This window comes from Tyto alba, unplaced genomic scaffold (assembly GCF_018691265.1).
Source record: "Tyto alba isolate M040663 unplaced genomic scaffold, T.alba_DEE_v4.0 Super-Scaffold_44, whole genome shotgun sequence".
In the NCBI taxonomy this organism is placed as follows: domain Eukaryota; kingdom Metazoa; phylum Chordata; class Aves; order Strigiformes; family Tytonidae; genus Tyto; species Tyto alba.
In genome coordinates this window covers 2,430,721-2,450,512 of record NW_024881320.1, presented here as the reverse complement: position 1 = coordinate 2,450,512, position 19,792 = coordinate 2,430,721, and the positions used below count along the sequence as shown (strand labels likewise).

Here is a 19,792-nt window from a genome sequence, read left to right as displayed (position 1 = left end):
AAGGTCACTAAGTGAGGCACTAACAATAACAGTGACCAAAATAGAAGTGAGCAAATACACTTGACGTGCCCAAGCTTTAAAGTAAAAGCAATCTCTGCAAGAGTATTAAGGGTGGTAATAACAAGGGGAGCAGCTTCCAAAGCCTGAGTCTTCCTTTTAGTCAGGCCAGTACTGCTTTTGGGATTAAAACTTGGAACAAGGGCATTGAGATTCTCGTCCCTCCAGCCTCATTGCAAGTAGGGAGATTTGCTGCTAAGCTGCATGGCTGTGAAATATGCAATTGCTCTTGTCCCTGTCATATTAATTGTGAATCAGGCACTGAGAAATTAACTCCTTGTCAACAGCAAAATCCCCATGCAAATTTATTGTTTCTGCATTGGGATGTTTCATGGATAACCCTGTTTGTAGTTATCTAGTTTAGTGAAATGGCCTTGTGTTGGTAGAAGATAATAATTAGAGCACTTAGTGGTACGTGGCTGTGGTGGTAGGTTGTACATTGGCGTTGTACCAGTTGCATCCATACCTTTGAAAATACTGTAGCATTCCCATGTGGACTTTTGTTTTGGGGGAATAGACAAGAATATCTTCAGATCTTCAGCAGAATTACATTCTGCTTTGAACTGCTGAAGGACTTTTAACTGTGCTTGATATTTAAATACAGTTTCTTGTGCTGCTTTGGGTTTTCTGTATGTTCCTTCCTCTTCTTTGGCTGTCTAGAGTTGGTCTGGCTGCAGCTTGCAAGGATCCACTCTTGTGGCATTGCTATAACACAGCCTTCCTAACCCCAGGGACTTGTTTTGGGGCTTTTCCAGCAGTGTTACTGCAGATGTGCTGTAGCTGAAGGGGCAGGAGAAGGCTGGTAAGGCCTGGAGGAATGCAGTACAGCGTAGGTAGAGAAGCACTGGATCACAGAGTGCCTTACTCCTTTTCAGGTTGGCAATATTTTGAATACATTAGTTACTAATCTTTATTGGCACTAAAGCTAATGCCAGTTCAGTGGAAATTTTTAAACTTTACCTGCCTCATTCAGCAGAAAGGAGAAATACGATATTATTCCTATCTTATACTTGGTGAGAAAGACTTAGTGATAAATATGTTTATTTGGACCTGCTCTGTAGAACGCTGCTTGTGTTGTTGGTTTACTTAGTGTGCCTTTTAAGATGGCCACGTTTCCACAGACAAAATTTTATTGTGGTCCTTTAGCCAGTTATGTTTTCCTTGCACAGTGTTTTAAGCTAAAAGCTTTAAGGGTCCCACTTGCATCTGCTTGGTCAGAACAGTATCATGAGGACTTGCTGGTTATAGTGTGTGGTTTAAAGAAGCTTTGAATTTGTAGGTATCTATAATTATCAGATGGAAAATAGCTTGCCTTGTCACTCATGCTCCTGTGTTTCTTACATACCTTGGAAGCAATGTCATACTAAGTCTGAGTGGAGAAATCCAGTATATCTCTCTCTGACTATCTGGTGTTACAATCAAGTATCACCATTTTTATGAGAAAGGATTGCTGTAATGATGGTGAAACAGTCCATACTGCTTATATTAAAACCAGTTATTTGTGCTGTTTTCATTTAGACTTTACAGCAGCAAGAATGCAAACTTCTCTATAGTCGTAAAGAAGGCCAGCGTCAAGAAAACAAAAACAAAAATAGATACAAAAACATTTTACCCTGTAAGTATTGATTTCTCTGATTATGGTGTAAGCCTGCTATTTTTGTATGCTTTATTTTCTTAGCTTGTAAATACAGGGTTAATTAAGCACCACTATGCTTTTTCTTCCCTTTAGTGATAATTTCCTGTCTTATGTTGTCAGTATTAGTCCATGCAATTTCTAATTTGTGTTCAAATTCTTGCACTTTGTAGATACCAATATTTTGACTCCCAAATATTGTCTTTATCTTCAGCTTTCATTTAAAAGCGTCACATCCCTAAACTGCTATTCAGCAAACTCAAATGCTTAAATTTAAGAGGATTAATTTGTGGTACAAAACTGCATAGTGCAAATCCAGGGGCCATTTGCCTTGACTTAGTGCTTGACTGCCCATGTACTCCTGAGTTACTAGGGGCATGAACACTTATTTTGCTCTAGCTTGTTATGAATTGGCCGCTTGTTTTAAGAAATGGCACAAGAGGAAAGGTTAAATATTCTAGCCGGTAATTTACTGTTTGGTAACTTAATTGCTTCTGGTAGCAATAAGAAATATACCTGTCTATGGGATGTTTAAAAATAGCTGTGTGTTCCTAACCATAGGATGCAAGTGTTTAACATTCATATATATTCTTCCAGTTGATCATACCAGAGTTGTTTTACATGATGGTGATCCAAATGAACCTGTTTCAGACTATATCAATGCTAATATTATTATGGTAAGTATATTTATACCTACATGAGTGTTGTTGGCACAGTCTATGTCTACTTTTTAACATATTTACCTAAATCCAAGTTAGTCTTGTAACCATTTGTCATGATTTAATTTTTTTTTTTTTCTCTAGCCTGAGTTTGAAACCAAGTGCAACAACTCAAAGCCAAAAAAAAGCTACATTGCTACTCAGGGTTGCCTACAGAACACAGTGAATGATTTCTGGAGGATGGTGTTCCAGGAGAATTCTCGAGTTATTGTTATGACAACAAAAGAAGTTGAAAGAGGAAAGGTAAAAACAGACTCTCAAACTGGCCTTGGGAAAGGTCATGACATTTGAAAGCAAGTAAGGACTAAACTGACTTGGTTAAATTGATTTATATGCTGAAGTCTGGTGTGTCACCACTGCGATTGGAGACCTGGAAGTTGCTGAGTGTCCTTTTTTATTGGTGCCTGTGGGAATTGAGGCTGTACTTATAGCATCAGGCCTCCCTTTTTTAAGGGTTGGCTGATTAAACTTTAGCTACTGAATGTGAATCTATGTATTTTAAAATTACTCAGGGAATGAGGCACTGGAACGCAAGGTGCAGCCAACCAGGCATTCTGTGTATTTGAAGGGATAAACTCCCTGTTCCTATAACAAAAGTATTGCCATTTATTTTAGCTTAGCAAGCCTGTATAGACTTTACTAGAAAAGCAGAATTGTGGGACTTTGTTATAAGAATGAATGTAGATGATATTGCTTCTTATCTAAAAACTACAATATAATGTGAAAGTTGTTGCCTTGGATTCGTCTTTTTTGAGCCACATTTACTGGACTATTAGAATGTTATTCTCTCTTCTGACTCTACTTTCTGTGCTTGAATTGGATAACATTCTTATTACGAACCGAGCTAGTGATTACAGCTGAAACTGCACCTGGTTAGAAATCTCCCAGCCAGCTGTGATTTAGCACTTTTATTCCTGAAGTCAGGTCCTTTCTCTGCCTTTGACTGCCCTGTTCTCCATGAGCACAGCTGCCTGCTTGGCCTCAGTAATCTGTAAACCCCTTCTGAACTGCTCTGGCAGTATTTAATGCTCTGAAAGAGGAAATTTTCCTGCAACAGTGTATCCCAAGAACCTCTGTTTTACCTTTTAAGTACAGAGATCTTGTCTTCTTCACTGTCTTCTGGCAAATCTGAGGCTATTACTTTGTTTCTGGGTTCTAATGACATATGGCAAGAAAGAATAGGACATAGTTGAACACTTATACTCTGGCAAGTCACATACTGCTTCCTGTGTATAAAATAGTTTTATGTTTGGCAAGTGTTGCTTCTGATCTTATTTTCTTTTAGGTAAACAGTCTCTATTCTCTGCTTCTTTTTTTTTTTTTTTTTTTTTTTAATTTTTCTGCTTTTTCCATGTACCATTGTCCACCTTTTCCGATAATCTGATGATCTGCTTCTGAGTGGAAGGCTGTTATCTTGTGAGATGAGCATCACCTTTGAAGAAAATTGAATTGAAAGTATAGCTCATGTTTTTCTATGGGTGATTGATAATTGTGGGTGTTCCTTACCACTACCACAAAAAATGAGGCTTTGTGTATATGTATTGAAGACAAATAGTAGTGGATTTTTTGGGCTTCTATTCCTAATCTAGGTAGCAAAGATGCTATTGGTGGTGTTTGTAGAAACCACTGGACTCTGTTTTGTGGAATTTTTTTTAGGCTTTGTAAACCAGTGCCCATTCATCACTTACAAAGGGGCATGGTTTGTGTTTCCTTCCTGAGAATGCATTGAAGGAGGGAGAAGCTACCCCTTTCCAGTAACCTTCCTCTTAGATCTTTCTCTTAGAAGAAGATAAATAAATTATGGGCTTATTTTGGAAGAGTTGACATGAATAATTTTTTTTTTTTTTTTTTTTTTTATAACCTACTGAATGGCCTGTGCTCCTCTGCAGTTTCTCCGTGATTCTTTCCAAATTTTGCTAAGCCTGTTTTCTGTGCTCTGGCTGTATAAAACATTTTAATGTCTGATTACTTAATTGGTGCTACATGCATTGATTTTTTTTTTTTTTTAATTATTTTTTTTTTCTTTCCCCCTTGATTCCTATTCTACTTCTTGAAGAATTGCAAATAACAGTCCTGGTAGAAAAGCTTTTTTATCTTGGGTCAAGATGCTCTCAGATCTGCAGAAAGGAGAGAAACCCCTGCATCAAAGATGGCTTGAAGAACACATTGTCTAAGGAAGTGAGGAACTATGAAACATCTCAGATCTGCATAGAGATCTGAATATGCTTTAGAATGCACTGTCGGAGCAGTGAATACTTACAAATCAAAATGGTGGTGTTTTGGAGGCAGTCTATTGAGCCGACAATACATAACATCTCCTCTATCAGACTAAAACTTAAACTTCTTTTAACACTGCGTGTTACTGTTCAGACTTGCTATACCAACTGCTCTTGTGCTCAGAGTTCTGTATTGAAACTGCAAGTTATGCTGGCATATGCTAAGATCGACATCTTTTATCTTGTACCCTTTTGGAGATGGCAGGGAAAGAAGGGCAAAAGTAACAGTAAAGCATCTTGTTGCCAAAGTAGGCTAGAAAGCATGTGTTCAGTCATCTCTTACTGTATCTTGTGTTGGCAGAAGGAACTTTCTTGTTGCCATGTCTTCTCATAAATATGTGGTAGTAACCGCAAATAAGAAATGTTTCTCTGTAGTACTCAGTGTTTGGTCTGCGTTTGCTATTGCTGGAAGCTGCATCTATATATGCACTGTAATTTCTCATCTGATAGTGTGTGGACTTGTGTTACATTCACAGGCTAACAGGAGTTGCTCTTTACTGAACCGTCACAGGAACCAAATCTAAGTAGTAATAGGTGAACCTGTTCTTCAGTGGATGGATTCTATCTCTGGCCAAAGATGAGAGAAAAGCAGCACTCCAAAAGCTCTAAATTTCAAAAGCTACAACAAACACATGAGACTTCAGTGCCCTGCTGCAGGGAACAATTCTTTATTCTTTTGGTGATTGAATTAGAGAGCTACGTTAGCCCTTCCTGCTCTAAGTGATGAAAAAGCAAGCATCCATGTTTCATTGTGGCTAAAAATGGCTTGTGCCTTTGACTGGTATTTATTTTGCAGTCTGTAGGGTTTTGTTTGTAGAATAGCCTGTAAGGCTACAGCATTTCACTGGAGATTCTCAGTATTTTGAAACCCATACCTGGGTGAAGATAGAAGTAACAGTATTTTAATCTTGGGGGTTTGAAACTATTGAGACAAAGCAGGTACTAAGATGATCACAAAAGCTGCTAAAATGAGAGATTGGCTGTACTTGTTTGTCTGAAATCATCTGGTGTTTAGTATGGGGAAGAGAAACTTCCCCCTAAAATGTACTTTACCTTGTCAGCTAGCTAGTGATTATGTATGTATTCAGAAATGAAAGCTTCAGAAATGTGTTTGTTAACTAGTGTATGAACCAGCTTTTCTTCTTACTGATTACTCTGGTTTTGGTTTGGTTTTTTTTGTTTGTTTGTTTTTGTTGGTGTTATTGTTTGTGTGTCTGTGTGTGTGTTTGTTTTGGTTTTTCTTTTTTAATCTTTCAGAGTAAGTGTGTCAAGTACTGGCCTGATGAATATTCCCTAAAGGAGTATGGTGTTATGCGGGTTAGGAATGTTAAGGAGAGTGCAGCACACGATTACACGCTAAGAGAACTTAAACTTTCTAAAGTTGGACAAGTAAGTATGTTAATAACTCTGTCCTTTTATGTTGTAGATCACAAAAAAAAAAAAATTGCAGAAATAGACTGTTTCTTTGGAATCAATAAAAGCACTAAGAGATTAATAAATTGAGCCCTGTCTCTTTCTTTGAAACTCCAGGTTTAGTTCCGTACATGTTTCTCTTTGACCTTAGGATAATTGAAGGTTCTTATACCTAAGCACTTTTTGGCAGAAGATGCATGGCTGCAGAGCTTTGAGGAAATATGGAAATCAGGATGATGCTTTTTAAGTAATCACACTTAAGTCTAACTAGGTATTTGCTCCCTTTCATGGAGGTGGCTGCAGTAGAAGATGGTTGCGTGTGGATCCAGTATGTAGAAAGAGCACTTAAGGGAAGAGATACAAAAGATGAGGAATGGAGCAGTGAACTAGTGTGGAAATAGCACTTCCTTGTTAAGGAATAATTTGGATCAGGATGCAGAACAAATTGTGTAAGAAGCAAATAAGCAGCATGTGTTAGATTGGCATGTCCATGGGATGGAACTGAGTGGGAAGAAGTGTGTAAGGTCAGTGCTACTAGGTATGAATGATGAGTATGACAGACGAAGGTCCCTCACTGTTGGTCATCCTCAGACAGATCTTTGCCATGGCTTCTAAAGGCGAAGCTGGAAACGTTCTTGGAAACAATTGCATGGAAAAGAGGAGCTGAGGAAGGAGATGGTGTGACTGACTTGTCAGGCCAGAAAGAACTCTGACTTGTTCCCTCCTCTAAGAGAGTTGTGTTCCTGTGGATACTGAGAAGCAGGTTGCATAGGCCACCTTCTGATCTGACTCAACTTTGCCACATAAATGCTTTCAGCTGGACTTTGATCTGAAGGATTTTTTTTTCACGTATTGGTATCTTCCTTCCAGGGGAACACAGAGAGAACGGTCTGGCAATACCACTTCAGAACTTGGCCTGATCATGGAGTCCCAAGTGACCCTGGTGGTGTACTAGACTTTCTGGAGGAGGTGCACCATAAGCAGGAGAGCATTTCTGATGCGGGACCAGTTGTGGTCCACTGCAGGTATTGTGATGCCTCTCCTGCCTCTGGAGTTCTGTTGGATGTTGGATCCTTTTCAGCTTCCCCTGCAAAAAAAAAAAAAAAACCAAACCCCACTTAAAAAAAAAAAAAAAAAAAGAAAAAACAAAACAAAACAAAAAACAAAAACAAAAACAAAAAACAACTTTCCCTGAGAGCTACTCAGACTTTGATCTGTCAAGGTGTTTGTGCTTTCTGTTTTGCAAAATGATGTGTGCTGGATAAGTGTCAAATGGTTACCTTCAAAGCAGACTGTCTTTCAGAGTGTGCATGTCTGTATGAATAAGAATTTCTGATGTTGTATGAGAAGGTGGTGTACCAGTCTTGGCTAGATACATTTCAGGTGCAGGATCATGGAAATTCTAGTATCCCATCCTACCTCCTGTGAGTGCTTTCTCCTCAGTCTTAGCTTATAAATGAGATCCTTCTTAAAAAGCAAGGAAATGTTAGATCTCACCTTGTAGCTTTTTTCTGATTCAAGGACACTAATAAATGATGATGTACAGAAGTGCTGTTATGACTTTTGTCTCTTCCATGTTAAGTTGTAACTTAACCATGTTAAGAGTAACTTAAACATGCTAAGAGTAGCTAGGTCTCTGGTTACTGCTGGGTGTGAGGCTTGATTTCACTCTGGCTATAATTTGGGAGTCTAATGTCTCTTAATGTTACACTCTTACTTGGGCTGGTGTTTTGATGTCTGTTCAGAAAAAGCAAAACAATTACATTTTTCTTTTCCCCCCTTCTTTTTACAGTGCTGGGATTGGGCGAACAGGAACTTTCATTGTGATTGATATTCTTATTGACATAATCAGAGAAAAAGGTAGGTTCCCTCCCCCAGTTTTATTTTCCTGTGGGGCACTGACAGAGATATCACAGTAAAACAAGTGGAATGTTGATAGAATAGAGGATTCTAGTGATGCTACAAACTAGACGTGTGTTTGATATAGAACGGAATTGCTCATTCCTCTTGACTTAGCTGGTATCAGAGTGCTGAAACCCAGCTTCAGTTCAGCATAATGAAAACTTTCAGCTGAGGATTAGCCAGGAGTCTTGATTATGTTTTTCTAATTTGCATTATTTATTTTCCTACTTTTTTTTAATAATTCATGAGCATGTGGCCATCAATGTTCTCACACATACTGATTTAGAGTAAATTATTTTTGGAGAATGGTGTTGTATTTATGTATAAACTGCCATAAACACTAACTTGGCATGTATGTTGAGCTAAGTTGCATATGAAGTCGTCTTGGAACAGTGTGAAGTGATGCAGTTTTCTCCCCCTGTACAGCTTTCCACATTGTGCTGCAGTTCTACAGATCTGTATATAAGTAGTCAAGGACAAATCCTCTGTGTTAAATGTTAGCAGTCTTGATTATTGCAAGATCATTCAACTACACTGTGTTCTGCTAGAAGATGAAACCAATCTCTCCTCCAAAGACAAAATTTATTTTACTGTTCTTAACATTGTGATGATTCTTCCTAGGTGTGGACTGTGATATTGATGTTCCGAAGACCATTCAGATGGTGAGGTCACAACGGTCAGGAATGGTTCAGACAGAAGCACAGTACAGATTTATTTACATGGCAGTACAGCACTACATTGAAACGCTACAGCGCAGAATTGAAGAGGAGCAGGTATATTTGTCCTAAGTATAAAATGTTACATAGGAACATGTTATCATTTGATCAGGGAGCAGAGTTTCTTGTTTGCTGCCTGTGACTTTTGGAGGCGTGACTGCTGACTGTATAACCAATGCCTCGTGAAAAGGCTGGGTCTGCAGCCTGTTAACTCTGCTCAGAGAAGTTAGCTTATATTTCAGTTCATTATGCTTGAGAATTACTTAAACTATTAGGTGAAAGTAGAAAACTGTAATAGAAATAGTGTGTTTGGCCACTGGCGGAGGAAGAAAATCAACAGTCTGAGAGGCTTCTCTGTATGACTGCAACTAGTGCTGGTTTACCTTCCATGAAAATGCTTACATGTGTGGGATCCTGTTCTCCCTGTCCCCCAGTCCCTGCACCCCAGATCTCAAATTCCCTTAATATCTAGTTTTCTGTGAAAGAAGAATAAAAGATAAGGCTCTGTGAATTAATACAGAACCTCGTGCCCTGTTGAGTTTTGAAGAGATTTCAAACCGGTTAACTATTTCTAAATCTAACTATATCTAAAGTATGATAATCAAATTCAAATACCAGTCACTGTAATACCAATTTTGGAATCTTAAAGTACATGTTTATTAATAAGAGGTAAGTATATTAGACTGAAAGATTAAAGAATGTGTGGTGTTCTTGCAGTACATTGTCCAGCAAAAACCAGGTAGAGGAGTGATTTGGTGTAATAAGACGAGAAAAGTTTTGGAATATGTGGTGAAAACCGCAAGACCTTCACCTCACTCTTCCTGTTTAAGTACTTCATTGCACTCAAATTCTACAGTCTTTTACAGAAGTTATCTCCTTTTGTAAGAAAGAACTGACATTCTACTCACTGTTGCTTTCATCTTCTGCCTTAATCTCTGGTCATTTGGGATTTTTATCTTTTTGTTTCAAAATTTCAGTATCTTCTGCAGCTGTCTTGCTGCTCAGAAGGAGATAAACCACCCAGCTGATCAGGCAGATGCGGGGAGCTGCATGGTTAGCGCAGTGCCAGGTGTGAGATGTAATCCTTGCTTAGAGATGGAGTGTGCCAGCTCGGGCTTGGCACTCCTGTGTGGCTGCTGGCTGCTTTGGAATGTGGCAGAGCTTATTTTCTATTTGCCTACATTATGTAGTTGCGCTGTTCAACAGAGAGGATGGGGACTTTTTTCCTCTCCCCAGGACAGCTGTTGTGTGCTCTGATGGTGATTAGACACAAAGTGAAGAACAAGAAATCCCTCAGATGTACTTTTTTTCCTGGCTTTGGTGTCTTGCTTTGCCTTAGAGCTGCCTCACACATGTGTGTGTAATTAAGTGAGGCTTGTATCCTCAGCTTTTTGAATGTGGTCTCTTTCTGCTGCTGCCATTTACAAAGTAGATCTGTAACTCTCTTGATCGTTGTAACAGGTTTTGAATAGTGTTTTGATATTGAGTGGAACAGTGTATTTCTCCTATAGTGATGAGGCTCAGATAGTTGTGTTTCATCCTCTATTCGGTTACTACCTCAGAAGGCATGGGTATAAAAGTTTCAGAAATGGGAAATAGAACATTGCTTTACTTCAGGAGGTCTTGACCTATAACCAGGGTTAGTGGCAGCTATACAAATAAAACAATATAAAACTTCTGCAAAAGCAAAGCTTTGTGGTGACTATAGGAACTAATGTCCTGAAAAAAATCATGGTGAATTGGGAATGCTCCAAAGCATGTTTTGATAGAGCAGGAAGAAAATTAGCTGAGTAGTATACTACTAGGCAGAATGCTTGAATCTCACCTCAATAAGATAGTTTGAGAATGAAACACTCTGTTTTGAGACACTTTAACTTCTGGAACCTACTTTTCTACTTGCTTTAATTGCAGTTGCAAACAGTGAAAGTTGAAAAAAAACTGAAGTCAATTAGGACACCTTTATAGAAACAATATGAGGTCATGCTCCCTGTTTGCCTTTCAGTGTGGATGAACACGAGCCAGCTCTGATAAGGAGTTAGGTAGTCACATTAGCTAGCCTGTTGGCATGCAGGACTTAACCAGCTGGACTGAAGAAGCGGATATCTGAGTAGCTGCATCCACTCACAGATATGCCTGCTTTTTGTTGGTATTCAGGGAAAAATTTCCCTGCTCTGCTTGCATTCCCTCTTGCATTGCAATGCTGAGAGCCTCGAGATTTCATAGAGTTAAGTGTTGTGTTAAATATTGCCTGTCTTCTTACAAGTATAGAAGAAAAACAAAGTTGTTTGGTTTTTTGTTTTTTGTTTTTTTCCTGTGGAATGTGTGTGTTTTCTTACATCTAGGAAACAAGTAGTTCTTACCACACTTCTGTTATTCTGAATTAGGATAATTACAGTGAATTAAGCAGAAGGAAGATAAGCCAGATATCTACTTTTTCTTGGCTTGTTTTATCTGTTTCAGTCTGCTTAAGTAATAGAACTGAACAATTATTTTTTTTTTTAAATTGCTTTTACTATACAGTACATCTATAACTTTAATGGCCATTCATTATGCAGTTTGGGGGAGAGGGGGTCAAAAATCAAGCCCTAGTTTTGGGCTTCAGTATATTTTTGGCAGGTGAGGGATTTGTAGCCATAACACTGTATAATGCAGCAGAGTTTGAACCTTTGTGTTTTGTTTAAATCTTATTTTTTGTCATTAACCTTCCAGGTAATGCATCTGGACTGGTAGTCTGTTTGAAAGTGATTTGTCAGGAATAAGTAGGAGGCTGAGAGAGAAGTCCAGCAAAATAACAGAACAAGTTGAGCAAGTTTTGAGCAAGTCACAGAAGGCTATATTGGAAAAAATTCAACCTACATTGCTATGCAGAACGTTCTTAATGGAAACCCAGCAGCCAGAACTCCCCAAAGGCTCTAACAACCTCCGTTGTGAGATTGATTCAGGCTAGTTATTTAGTACTTGTTCAAGCATTTAAAAACTAAAACCAACCCCACAAAAAAAAACCCCAAACCCACTCCAACACTCAGTACCCTGTAAAACTTTAAAGTGAGGCTTTAATTTATATGTAGGTTTCAGTATATTGCCTGCATTTTGAATGTTTGTCTTGAAAAAATGAAAAAAGAAAGCCATATCCCCTTTCTTTCCTAGTGTGGCTTTGCTTGCTGGAGCCTTCAGTATCTTCAGATGAATGCCAGCACGATTGGCTGCAGCTTGAAACATATGCTGCAGAATACAAATAACAGCTTGGGTTCTTTTTATATCAGCCTAATGGGCTAAGATGTTATTTTATTAGAGATCTTGCAATGTTGTTACTCATTTGGCCACATCTCCAAGCTGGAAATAAGGTCAGTGGGAAGCCCACTGGCTGGTGCTGTCTATTAAAGAATGAAGTGTGGTTTCCTCTGCCAAGTAAGATGAAGCCTGCGTACGAGTGCTGGTTCATAAGGTTGGTATATTCTGCTGGAGATGGTGGTGGAAAGGGGAATATTGAAAAGTGAGGCTTTTCAGGTCTTATAACCAATAGCTAAAGCTGACCTTTATGTCTTATCCATGTTGTATGTGTTATCTACAGAACTGAGCTCTTGTCTCATAGACAAACCTTTCTTCTAAAAACATGTATGATTATTTACACATGTAGTTTCTGCACTGCTTCAGTGATTGTATTCTATTAGTAGTTCACAACCTGGCTTTTTGTTGTGTTTTGCTTCACAGAAGAGTAAGAGAAAAGGTCACGAATACACAAACATTAAATATTCTTTATCGGACCAGACAAGTGGGGATCAGAGCCCTCTTCCACCCTGTACCCCAACCCCAACGTGTCCAGAGTAAGTTTGCTTCTGTTGTTAGTGTGTAAGTTTTGAATGGTACTAACTAATCATCAGGGACCTTGAATGAGAATGAATTATCACAGAATCTGCCCTAGTCTGTTGCCCTGTGCTTTGGTCTTAAAATAAATAGTCACTGAATTATATTGTGTGTACGAATATGTTGTTTTCAAACTACATTCTTCAGACTGTAAATATTTGTTTCGTTTCAGAATGAGAGAAGATAGTGCTAGAGTATATGAAAATGTGGGGCTGATGCAACAGCAGAAAAGTTTCAGATGAGATGGTGTACAGAGACTTCCGTGCAAAGGCAGGTATGTACGTTCGGGAGTGAGGGTGCGTATCCAGCCTGGAGTTGTGGTGTTTGGAGAAAATGTTCGCAGAACCAAACTGTGAGAAGAACTGTAGGAAGGACTTTGTAATGCCCAAAGTGCGCATCACCTGTCCCCTTTAGGGCATTTAAATTCCAGAAGCTAATTTTAATTAAGTTGCATCTATGTCTACCCTTTCAAAGCAACATGGAACATTAGCTTGGTATTTTGGCCTTTGTTCCCATGTCCTGACTTACCAGTGACATAAGTTGGATGTCTTTATTATTCAGGAGACTGAAATTCTGCATGCTAGCAAAAGATGAGCAGTGTCTGCAGTTTGAACTTTTCATGTCTTCTAGAAGTGACCTTTGCTTCTGGTTGATGATAAGGATTTGTGCGCATGTAAAGAGATTCTAAGAACACTTAATCTTGTGCTCAGCCTCATAAAAGATGCGATGAGCGAAGTTACTGCTGTGCCTGTGTGCTGTGAGCAGTTGGTGTAGTACTGCTGTCATACTAGTAAAAATTAAATCCTTGCTTTTGCAGGGAGAGAAATCTGTAGATTCTTTTTGTTATATTTTAAATATCTGTTACAATTTGGTTCTTTCGATCAGACAACTTAATAGAGATATATATATAGGTTATTAGCTAATAAGTTTATCTGAGGCTTTAGTTAATGGGCTGTGAATACAGCAAAGGAATACCTTTGAATTCAAGGTGTCTTTAGTCATTAACTTATTCTGGAATCAAATCTAAAGCCTTTTGTCATCTTTTTTCCCTGTGTTTTTTAAAGACTCCAGAACCCTATTTTCCCTTTTCCATTTGGTGACTGTAAGCGCGCTTCATCCATTTAGTCCAGGGACCTTCTCCAGGTTTAGACACAGTCTCATCTTCTACTGCCAAAGCATCACCCAGTTTATAAATAAGGTTTGAGATTTTTGGTTGAGTTTAAGGTTTTCTTGAGTCAAAATTGAACACTTATGTATAATGTCAGAATAAAAAAATAACTCCTGGGTTTTTTTCCTAAATAATTTTTTATTTTTCTCTCCCTTTCTTTCCCAGAAATGAATATGTTTTTTAAAAAGGTCAAGAAAGAGATGGAAGAAGCTTCACATGAACGGTGAACTCTGAGGGCTTGGTACCTTTTTATTTACGGTTTTAATCCTTCAACAGTAGGCAAAACTCAAGACCATCTAAAGGTTGTTTATATCTCTTCTCTCCAATGCCTGATTTACAATTGCTCATTTTCCAAATAAAAGGAAATCCTTTCTACAATGTAGACAACTACTTTGTAGAGTCAGTTTTGAATCCTGCAAACTGTTGGACTGTTATCCATTTGTTTTTTAAATAGTATTTTTGTTTCACAGTATGGCTATTAGGGTTTTTTTTTTTTCCTTATTTGAGCAGTTGTGGGATGTTTTGGTTGGTTGGTTGTTTTTTTTTGGGAGGGGGGTGGGATGGGCGGTGGTGGGAGAGCAATGATATGGATAAATCCGTTACACTAATGTAAAATACTGATGGGAACAATACTTGATTGTTTGAAAACAGTGGATCACCAGTGTGAATAGAATCAGCTACGTGATAAAATTAGTCCTAATACATTTCAAACTCAGACTGAGTTTCATAGGGGGTGAGCAGTTATTGATATGAAGGTGCTTTTTGTGATAACTGATGGCTTTGATTACAACTTAGCTGAGTGGCTGGATAGGCTATTGTTGGGTAATTATGCAAGGTAGCCTTTACATCAAACAAAATTTCTTTTACATGATAACTACCCAAAATAGAAATTTACTGTATCTCTCAAAAGACACGGTGGCCTAGCAGTTTGTGAGGACACTGTCAATGTTATTTTGTCTGTGTTTGTCTATTAAGCAAGAGATTGAACATGTAGAGTTAAGGTATTTTAAAAAGTTGCATGGTGACACCTTGACAACATATTAAAAGCAGTGAAACAATTAACCCACTGTGCAGGCAGTTACCTTAGTATAAGGTAACCCTCTTCCCCTTCTGCTGGGGAGGTGGAAGCTGTTGAGCCTTCTGATTTTTTTTTTTTTTAGTAAGGCCTTATGCTAGTGCAAGTGGCTAAATTAAAGTTGTGCGGGGAAAGCAGTGCATGGAAGCTAGCTCTCCACTCAGATTGCCTTAGTGGGAAAGGGCAGCACGGGCAGCAGGCTTGTTCTGGTTTGCTTCATCAGGCAGGAGTTGGTTACCATTCTACCTGAAGTGCCTTTCAGAGCTGCGCTGAATTTGCTGTCCCTATTCGATTACAAAATCACGTTCACCTGGAACCACTTCTGATTGTTGTCACTGAGACAAAGTCCTCTTCTAGAGACTCTAGAACGAAGAACTGCTGTTAAGCTGCCAGTTAATTGGGTTTCTTCACTTTGCTCTGTCCAATTATCTGGACCAGAAGCTCCCCTCGAAGCTGATAGCAGCTGCATGTGTGCGTCAATGGCAGAATTGGTCCCTAGGAGCGGGTACCGGTCGTGTCTTACCAATGTCTTTCCCCATGTTTCTGGGGAAGTTCTGTGACTTAAGTGGTGTTAAGGAATGATTGCCATTTTCATAAAGCAGGTGCAGATGGTGAACGCTGCATTAAATTGCTGTATGCAAGGGTGCAGGGCCAATGGAATTGTGTTACTGGCCTTACTAGTGAAATTATGCTAAAGCCTGGAATGTAATTAATGCAGCTTTGTGAAAGGTTAAGTGGGAGATTACATTACCTTTTCCTGAGTGCTTAGCGAAATCAAATATTTGAACACTTTGTTTGAACTGAATGAAGGTGCTTCGTTAATGTTAAGCAGAATGTTGTTACTTTGCCTATTGTCCTTTTTGTCTTCTGGGGCTTTGGGCTGTTTTTTTATTGGTGGTGTTTTGTTTTTTTTTTTTGTTGTGTTTTGGGGTTTTTTTGTTGGTTTTTTTTTTTTTTTTGGAAAACCTGTCACCAGCATACCATAATACATGTTTTAATGTCATAGCCTTATACTCTAGTTATAAATAGTTGTGCCCTTTTTAGATCTAAAATTTCTAGTAATGATGAGAGAGAAATCTGTTCATTTGGTAGTGAGATGCCTCTTCTACATTGCCTGCTTCCTATCCCTATTTACAGCTTCATCCTGCTGAACAGGGATCGGTTATAAGTATTGGTATTTGTATAGAGCAATTGACAGCAATTAAATATTTGTCTAAAACTTTGTGCAAAGTTAGACAAATTCTACACTTCATATGTTATAGCAAGGTGGAACACGTGTTCAGGTTTGGAGCTATTCTGTGCCAAACTGAAAGGTCAGGGAAAAAGTCAAGAGAAATGAGAGAAGGATCCTGAATGAATCTGAACTCTGTTATGAACTCAGTTAATGTGATGTGTCTTAAAAGATTGACCTGTATAAGCAGCAATCAGTTAAATGGCCAACATAAAGTTGCCTCTTAGGACTTCATTTTAGCTGTTTAGAACCTGCCACTGTAGGATTTTTTTTTTTTCCTTTTTCTTGAAACCAGGGAATTATTACTGCAGAATGTGTATTAATCCGGGGGAGCATATGGTGGAAGAATGTCAGTGAGGGGGGAACAGAATCTGAAAGATTGTGAATAAATACCCCTCTCCTAACTGGAGTGTTAGGCCCTGCTGAATACCAAAGGGGAGACCTTGCAAAATAAAATCTGTCTGCCTTTCATGTACCAGCAAGAGAGGGACGATTCTTAAAACATTTTTTACATTATTTTAAACAATGACTGGGGTTTATGACAGATGAAGCAAGAAAGAGGAATGCCCTTTGGTACAGGGAAAATAAGTGAATGTGGGTTTCGTGTATTTCTAGTGAGTTTTTAGAGAATAAATTTTAAGCATTGATTTACAAGCTTTTGCTGTATCAATGGAATGGAAAAGGGATGCAGTTCTGAAGTGTTCTGTTGTAGAAGACTTTATACCACAAGGGAAACTTTAACCCAACTCCTAAGGCACAATAATTTATACCAGCATGAATTTGCTGCAGACTTCATTTATTGAATGTTTTATAGGATACACTTTAATTTCATCTAACTGTTGTTAGGACTGATTGGTTCTCCTATTAATCTTGACCAAACTTTACTTTTTCCTCTTAAGATATGTGTTTGAAACATGTTTAACAAGGATATGGCTAACAAAGTTATAAAACTTGTTTCCTTTTTGTTGTAGGGATGGGAAAAATCACAGCTGGTACTAGGATGTGTTGTCAGGTTTTGATTTTCTACCCATAACTTCATTATTTCAAATTAATTTTTAATTTTTCCCTTTTAAATAGTGAAACGTAATTAATAATTTCAAGTCTGTTTATTTATGACATTATTGTGATTTTTTTTTTTTTATTGCAGTACTAAAGACTAATGAAAAAGAAACCTCTTATTAGGTGGAGTAGACCTTGCATTTATTTTTTTTTCCTGCAATGTATGAAGTATTGTACTAGAGTATTAAATGAAATGTAATATTTTATTGAAAAATCTCTATCCTTTAAAAGGAATACATTTAGGATGTCATCAATTTGATGTGAATCATGTAAATGTTGATAATGCGCTGTTTATTATACATCTAGTGTTTCAGAAGACTCACTTATTGCCTTTTGCCCACATACATTCTGTAGACCATTTACAGTTGTCAAAATGTGACATTAAAATAATAGTTCATGTATAGAAATATTGGTGGTTGTCCATTGTTTTCGGTGCTGGTATTTATGGGTCTTAGTTCAGCTGCTCTGCTAGCTGCGTTGTGATTTTTATTGCTGCGAAGCTATATTATCAGAAATAAAAACGTATCTGTAAACATCAGAACTTCAAAAACAAGGGGGAAAAAAAAAAAAGAAATAAAAAAAGAAATAAAAATAATTTTCTTAAGATGGTTTGTCAGTTACTCTGTTCTCCAGCTGGCAGTCAGAAACACTGTGTTGTATGGGCACTAATCTTCACGTGTGGATCATAGTGTTTCCGAGTTGTCCTGCTGAGCCCCCATGGGATGAGATGCTGTTGAAGAGAGCGGCTGTCCTCCCTGAGAGCCAGGGGAGCAAAACTCCTATTGCACAGGATGTATACGAGCTTTCATCTCCGTGTTCCCACTGTCGGCTGCCAGCTGGCTGCCCCGTGGGAGCTTCTCCGTGCTGTCCAGGTACCGCCTCTCCTGTTAGCCCTCGATGGCTCTTGTCCTGGGACTCCTGCTCCTGCGTCCCTGCTGCCTTCTGCTTTTCTTCTTCTCTTTCACCTCCAGATACTTGACCCTCATTGTTTCTTTCTTGATTTTTGAACTGGGCGTGGAACATGCTCAAAACTGGGACGGGGTGGGGATTGGCCTCTTTTTTTTTTTTTTTTTTTTGGCTATTAGTGTATAATCAATCCGTTCTAATTGGGGGAAAGGAATGACAAACCTGTTATTTCTCTGTCCACATCATGCTTAGCTGCAGCTGATTCTTCAGGGTTGAGGGAGAAGTGAGCTGTTGCTCTCACTCCTGCTGCTCCTGCCTTCCAGATCTTTCATCTCTTGCACCATTTGCCTTTGGGCCTCTGCCGTTTCCTGAGATCCTTTTATGCCAGCACCATGCGGTGACTCAAAAGAGGGACTGGTGCTTTGAAAAGGAGCTGTATTGCACCCCAGGCTCCCTTCTGTCAGCTGCTGCTACCGTACTTCAAAAGCTATCAAAATTTCTGACTCTCTGCAGCACTTGGAGCTAGACACTTCCAAAAATGTAATGTCCTACCTGTTCTCTAGCCTGCAGCAGAAGAGTGTACACGTGCCTCTAAGTATTGCATATCGGTCTAATTTTAGGTCCACTAATACTGCTTTTTCTTTCTTAAAGCTGTTGGGAATGTTCCCACTAGGCATGTCATTGCTGTTACTGATTCCCTGAAACTAGACAGCCTGAGTGCTTTCACTAACAGATGAAGGGTTTTTAATTCCAGGAAAGGTTCCACTACACATTAGCTCTCCCCTTGATCCTGTTTTCGGGGCTGAATGGTAAAAATGCAGCTGAGCCATCCTGCAACTTTTTAGGGAACAAACGCTGCATGTTGTAACGCAGATGACATGAGCAGTGCTGGTCGAACACTGAGCAAATATCAGCTGAATTTGTCGTAAAACACGCGTAATCTCAAGGCAATGGCAAAGTATAGAGATAATCTACTGAAATGCCAGGAAGGAGGCAAAGCCTTATGGTTGAGGCCTCTGCAGATTCACATACAAGCTGAATTCAAATGAGGACAATAGCTATGTAGAGCAGCTTGGTTTTAAGGTGATTATCCTGCAGAATAAGATTTTTTTTTTTTTTTTTTTTTTTAATGAATGTGTCTAACAGTTTGCATTCATCTCTCTTTACAGCAATGGTTTTATAATCCCTTTCAGGGTTGGGGAGGGAGGGGGGCTCTGTCCAATCTAAGAATCTTGACCAAGATTGAAAGCGATAGTGATGTGGTAATGCTTATAGCCCCTCCTGTTTTCTCCCAGCCTGCTGTGTTGCCTTTTTGCTTTCCCTGTATGGGTAAGTACGAATAGAATTTATTCTCGCAGTGCTCTCGGTGTTTGTACAAACCTAGATGATCGGATATTGCTCAAGGACAAGTTTATCTCCATAAAACCTTGAAACTTTGGCTGACTTCATTATGACCTGCTATGCAGTTAGTGTTTAGGTTGGGTGAATTCTGAGACGTGCCTCCCATTATGCGGGAAGGTGCGTACATTGTACCGCTCTCCTGACCCTGTCATGGGCAGAGCTGAATGGGTCAGGAAAAATGAAGGTGTCTTTCAATCAACCTGTTTGCCGTTTCCAAAGAAACCGTTTTTCCAGCGCATCTCTCTTGGCAGAGCTGGTGCAAATCAGGTTCCATTTTCAGGGTAGCAACTCTCGCTTCGTGCCCCTCTGTGTTGCGCCTGGTTGTGCTTTTTAAAAAAGCCTTCACGCGCTAGTCCCTTCGCTTGGGATCAC

At 39.0% G+C, this 19,792-nt stretch overlaps 1 protein-coding gene across 2 annotated transcripts in view; it reads left to right on the top strand.

Annotated features, from left to right (window-relative positions):
* The window catches only part of PTPN11 (protein tyrosine phosphatase non-receptor type 11), a 31,307-nt gene extending 13,787 nt beyond the window's left edge, over positions 1–17,520 (top strand). For both annotated transcript variants that reach the window (XM_042805084.1, XM_042805085.1), the window contains exons 7-16: positions 1,576–1,672; positions 2,288–2,367; positions 2,494–2,652; positions 5,943–6,074; positions 6,969–7,123; positions 7,891–7,958; positions 8,622–8,773; positions 12,428–12,540; positions 12,753–12,854; positions 13,914–17,520. In XM_042805084.1, the coding sequence (XP_042661018.1) occupies positions 1,576–1,672; positions 2,288–2,367; positions 2,494–2,652; positions 5,943–6,074; positions 6,969–7,123; positions 7,891–7,958; positions 8,622–8,773; positions 12,428–12,540; positions 12,753–12,822 (1,026 nt within the window). In that variant the 3' untranslated portion in view covers positions 12,823–12,854; positions 13,914–17,520. The remainder of the gene's footprint in view (positions 1–1,575; positions 1,673–2,287; positions 2,368–2,493; positions 2,653–5,942; positions 6,075–6,968; positions 7,124–7,890; positions 7,959–8,621; positions 8,774–12,427; positions 12,541–12,752; positions 12,855–13,913) is intronic.
* The last annotated feature ends 2,272 nt before the right edge of the window (positions 17,521–19,792 follow it).